The 5,822-nt window shown below is 49.3% G+C and overlaps 1 protein-coding gene across 1 annotated transcript; it reads left to right on the top strand.

The window, feature by feature from the left end:
- The first annotated feature begins 4,361 nt into the window (after positions 1–4,361).
- On the top strand, positions 4,362–5,594 carry LOC147958305 (uncharacterized). The gene is made up of 2 exons (XM_087532033.1): positions 4,362–4,940; positions 5,580–5,594. Exons 1-2 carry the CDS (start codon positions 4,362–4,364, stop codon positions 5,592–5,594), a joined length of 594 nt encoding a protein of 197 aa, XP_087388159.1.
- Positions 5,595–5,822: the final 228 nt, after the last annotated feature.

The raw sequence follows: 5,822 nt of genomic DNA, 5'->3' as shown, positions 1-5,822 counted from the left end.
AAATTGCTCGGGGCGATCTCCACAACCTAATTGGAGACCCCGACGCTTGCCCGGAGCTTTACACCACAATGATTGAACGTCGAACACCACCAACCATCTAGGGCGCCCAAGCACCCAAGAGGAACAAGCTCAAGGGTACCAAGCACCCAAGAGTAATAAGCTTCTCAACTTGTAACTTCCACGTATCACGTGGAGAACTCAAACCGATGCACCAAATGCAATGGCAAGGGCACACGGAGTGCCCAAGTCCTTCTCTCTAAAATCCCACCGAAGCAACTAATGCTAGGGAGAAAAATGAGAGGAAAAACAAGAAGGAGAACACCAAGAACTCCAAGATCTAGATCCAAGGGGTTCCCCTCACCTAGAGGAGAAAGTGATTGATGGAAACGTGGATCTAGATCTCCTCTCTCGTTTTCCTCAAAAACTAGCAAGAATCCATGAAGGGATTGAGAGTTAGCAAGCTCGAAGAAGATCAACAATGAGGAAAGAACACTAGCTCAAAAGATAAAGTTGAATGGGGAAGAAAACCCCCTTTTATAGAAGCTCCCGAATCCAACCGTTATGTGCTCAGTTCGCGCACGAGCGGTACTACCGCTCAGGGGAGCGGTACTACCGCTCGGGCGGTAGAACACGGAGAGCGGAGCGAGACAGAGTGCGAGACAGAGCCGTAGGAGCGGCACTACCGCTGGAGCCAGCGGTACTACCGCTTGTGGTGATAAGCGGTACTGCCGCTCCGGCCCGGCGGTACTACCGTTGGGACCGCACACAATGCCTACCACGAGCACAGGGAGAAGGAACAGAGAGGAGGGCCATTGAGCGGCACTAGGGGTGGTGGTATCCGCGGTACTACCGCACATGAGCGGTACTACCGCTCCTACTGCCGCTGAACCCGACATGAGAAAACCACGTCTCGAGTCGAGGCGGTACCAGCGCGGAACCGGAGCCGTACTACCGCTTATGGCCATGGGCGGTACTTCCGTTGTGGGACAGCGGTACTACCGCTTGTGGTGATAAGCGGTACTGCCGCTCCGGCCCAGCGGTACTCCCGCTGGCGCCATCTTTATGCCACTTCCACGAAAACAAGTAAACTCCACGAAAAACCAGAACTGCCATAACTTCTGCATATGAGCTCCGAATGAGCAAACTCAAGCTTGCTGGATACAAGACGACGAGTACCATCAAAACATCAACTGGTTATAGTAAGAAGAGGCAGGGGAGGTATGCCAACAAATAGAGGAGAGAAACCTCCAACCGAGAAGAACCGGCAAAAACCTCCAACATCGAAAACATCATAGAAGATGCGAGTGGACTCCGTTTTCGATGAACTCGAGCTTGTGACCAAGATGACCATAAGCTACAAAACTCACAAAGAAAAGAGCCAAACAAGAACTAATAAAGATGATGCAAGGATGGAATGGTTTGAGCTCTCTACGAACGATACGATCAAGCTACTCATCGAGAGCCCCCCTTGATAGTACGGCAATCGATCCTATAACCCGGTCTCCCAACTACCATCATGAGACCGGTAAAATAGAAAACCTACCAAGGGCAAACCTTTGCCTTGCACATGGTCCACTTGAGCTAGATGATGACGATCTTGACTCCCTCAAGTTGGACCACCTTTCTTGATTGGATTGACTCGATGAAGACTAGTTGATTGCTCCCCCATACTCCACAATGGGTGAGCCACTCTTCCACACATCTTCACAAGTCCATTGTCACCACAAAGGACGACAGGCTTCAAGCATTTGATCTCTTCGTGATGCTCCACTTGAACTTGCACACAGCAACCTTCTTGATTGTGTTGACTTGATGAAGACTAGTTGATTGCTCCCCCATACTCCACTATGGTTGAGCCACTCTTCCGCACATCTTCACAAGTCCATTGTCACCACAAAGGACGGCAAGCTTCAAGCATTTGATCTCTTCGTGATGCTCCATTTGAACTTGCACACCGCAACCTAACCCCACAAAGAACCCTCATAGACCATGGGTTAGTACACAAAGCGTAATTGACAATGCTTACCATACCATGGAATCACTTGATCCCTCTCGGTACATCTTCTACGCTTTGTGGGTTGATCAACTCGATTCACTCTTTGACTTAGTCTTGATCAACCTCTCACAAGACCAATCTTTAGGTAATTCCTTGAATAGCACCTTGGTCGACACAAACTCTCCTTGAAACCAACACATGTACTCCAAGAAAAGCCTATGGACAAAACCTTCAAATATAACTCAAGGCAACCATTAGTCCATAGAGATTGTCATCAATTACCAAAACCAAACATGGGGGCACCGCATGTTCTTTCAACGGGCCAGACCAGCTCACGGCCCCTTATTAGTCAACCTCCCATTTGACGTAAAATATATTCCCCCGAAAAAATCGCACGTGCTATATCTTGCATTTAGAACATTTTTAAAATGCTTGACTTACATTTTTCGAATACAAGATTAACATTTTTTGTATACATGGTCAACATTTTTCCTATACACACTTTAATTTTTTTTCAAATGCTTGATTAACATTTTTCAAACACAAGATTAGCAAATTTATTTTTTAAAGATAGTTCATGAGTTTGGAAGCTCACAATCTAGCGAAGCATGCACTCTCTCGATGATGATGATCGCCATGTTTGGTTAGGCCACCCCGGATATCTTCCCTCCGTCCTTATAAACATTGTGACAAGTTGATAAAGGCTTCGTGAGATTGTCTAAAAAACTACAAGATTAATATTTTTCTAATGCATGGTCAATTTTTTTATTTGAACATTTAACAATTGTCAACTGCTCTATCAACATTTTTAAATGTTATGTTAATTTTTTTAATGCATGGTCAACATTTTTTTCTGTACACATTTAACATTTTCCAAATGCTTGATTAACATTTTTTTAATATTTGTTCAACATTTTAAAAATGCTTGCTTAATATTTTCATATACATGATCAAAAGATTTCATCATGTTTTAATACATGTTCAACATCTTTCTATACACGTTCAACATTTTTCAAATGCTTGATTAACATTTTCAAATACCCTTTTAACATATTTAAATATATGATCAGCTTTTTTCACACCCATTGGATGTTTTTTGTGTACATGGTCAACGTTTTTTCTGTACACATTTTAAAAAAAAATTCAACCGCATGATTGACATTTTTTCAAAACATTATGAAAAGCATATCTTGTAATACATAAGTTTATGATTTTTGTAATTGTAAACAAAAGTTTAAAAAGTAGAAACCGTAAAAATAAAACGAAAGGTGAAGAAAAAAGAGGCGGTGGCCTCGCGGGAGATGGGCCGGTCCATTTATGCGGCTGCCTTCAGCGAGCGAGAGCTGGCTCTGTCTCGCTCGTTTGCGGCGAGACATAGTCGCGCCCGAAAAAGAGTTCCCCGGCTGTATCCGCGGTGCGCCCGCGCGTCACGCTCGACTCACTCGCCCGTCACCCCGGCCCCCCTCGCTGTCCGTGGCGCGCGCGCACGCACGCAGAGGGCCCGCGCGTAACGAGAGGCCGAAAAGAGGAGCGGCGGACAGACGCTGGATTCGTTCGGGCGGCCGACACGGCACGAGGGCGCGCGGCCCCCCGCCCATGCCCATCGCTGGGATTCGTTCGTTCGGTATGCCGCCATCGTGCCACGAACCGGAGCACCGTGAGCGGTCGACCGGTTCTGGACGGTCCCTCCCCTCCCACCCCACTTCCCCGGCCGGCCGATCGATGGAGCGGCGACCGCACGGCCGCCCGGGACCCGGCGTGCTCCCCGGTCTGGGCTGGGCTGGACCACGGCCACGGCACGGCAGGGCGTCCGTCTTCCGTGGACGGTTCACCGTGCGTGAAGGTGAACGGTCGGCGGCAGCCACCACCTACGTGTGGTGTGGCTAAGACGTGGTGGTGCCGAGCAGCAGGCAGTTCCGCGAGTCGCCGTCAGCTCGCTCCACCACAATCATCTTCCGTGTGACACGACGACGGAGTCGGAATCGTGACACCCTTCTTCTTATCCTTTTCTCCGTCTCGTGTTTACGTCACGCGAGGGACCGAACTAAGAGCAACTCCAACGGGCCGACCCAAACGGACGGCGTTTTTGTCCGTTTGAGTCGGCCGGCTGCCCGCCGTTCACTCTTTTTTAGTTTTGGGTTGGCAGTGTATCTAACGGGCCGACTCATTTTCATGACCGCGTGCGTTTAACATCGTGACGTTGCCCTAATTTTGACGCTCCAGCACGTGAGAAAGGTTCGCGCGCTGGTTTTGGCGCTCCAGCGCGCGGGAAAGGTTCGCGCGCGCCGCGGCCGGCGCTCGCTATAAAAGAAGGCGCTCTCTCCACACTCTATCGGCCGTCCACTCTCGCCGCCTCTGCGCCACCATGTCGATTCGCCGCCTACGCGCTTCGGATTTTCGCGGAGTCCGCGAGCAACGCTCCGGCGCCTTCTCCGCCGAGATCTGGTTTCGCGAGAAACGTCTCGCCCTCGGCACCTTTGACACCGCAGAGGAGACGGCCCGCGCGCACGACGCGGCGACTTGGCGCCTCCTGAGGCCTCGTCGGGATATGAATTTTCCCAACATGTCGAGCCAGCGGGCGCAGGATCTGGCGTCTCTCCCGCAGCTTTTCACCGACGAGGATCGTCGTGTCCACCGGAGGCGGCAGCGTTGCCTCGCCATCGCAGAGAAGGACATGGAAGCCTTGGTGCTGTGGCGTGGAGGCTACGCGCAGGACATCGTCGAAGAGCGCCAGTTCTACAAGCAATTGAGATCGGAGAGGGACGCGAGGAGGAGGGAGCGAGCCGCCTATCGGGAGGACAAGCGTTCGCGGAAGCAGGCAGCTCAATTGAAATTGAAGCTGCGAGAAACGGCGGGTTGGGACTTTGAAGACGAGGCATATGCTGACGTCTACATTCAGACATCGGAGGAGGACATTACCAAGTCGGATTCAGAAAATCAACGAGTAGTGGTCTTTTCTTTTTATCTGTGTACGCTAGAATTATCTATGTATCCCTTTTTATCTGAAAAAATGGCCGGTGACATCGACGACGTAGCAGGCGGGCGAGGGTATGAATCCAATGTGCCACCGACCAGCGGGCCCGGTGAGGAAAGAGGGCGAGCGCGCGCGTGTCCGTCTCGTGTCCGCGCCGACGCAAATCCGGCTCAAAAATGGGCCTGGAATGGGTCACCCGCGGACGAAAACCGGACGCGCGTCCGTTTGGGTCGACGCGTTGGGCCGTCACTTTTGTCCGCGCCGACCCAAACAAACGCGGACGGACAAAATGGATCGCTCCATTAAACTTGCTCTAAATGAAGAAATTGACAGAAAAAAATAACACTTTTTCTTCTTGTCCGGGCTGCAAAGTTTCATATCGATATTCACGGAAGACTTGACAACGAAACAGAATTGATGTTCCAAAAAATAACTCTTTTGGAGCATCAATTGTAATGTTTTGCCATATTTTTCATTCGAATGTCATCCCATGTTAAATCTTTGCCGCCAATCAAAAACATTTGACAATATTTGCTAAAAGCAATTAGAATCTTTTAAACTTTCTTCCGATTTTACTTTTCACACATGCTCACATTGGCTTGAACTCAGTTTAAGAGCATCTAAAGCCGCGGAAACTAAATTCAAATCCATACAAACACATGCAACATAAAATCGTCTGAGTACTACATCAGCACATGTCATTGGACTACCAACATTTGACATATTCAACCTTCTTACTACTATGGACCTTACCGACACATTTGCCATCTTTCTCTCGGAAGTAGTCGACAACACAAAAATGGATCTAAGCCGGATCTGCTCTTCGTCGGACCTTTCCAACACATTTGTCGC

The sequence above is a fragment of the Triticum urartu genome, chromosome 7A (genome assembly GCF_056163025.1).
Source record: "Triticum urartu cultivar PI428250 chromosome 7A, HENAU_Tu73, whole genome shotgun sequence".
NCBI lineage: Eukaryota > Viridiplantae > Streptophyta > Magnoliopsida > Poales > Poaceae > Triticum > Triticum urartu.
The sequence above is the reverse complement of the archived record's forward strand: the minus strand, read 5'-3'. Positions and strand labels throughout refer to the sequence as shown.

What these genes read in the sequence shown, in the direction of transcription:
- LOC147958305 (XM_087532033.1), top strand. Translation starts at nt 4,362, where the DNA reads ATGTCGATTCGCCGCCTACGCGCTTCGGATTTTCGCGGAGTCCGCGAG.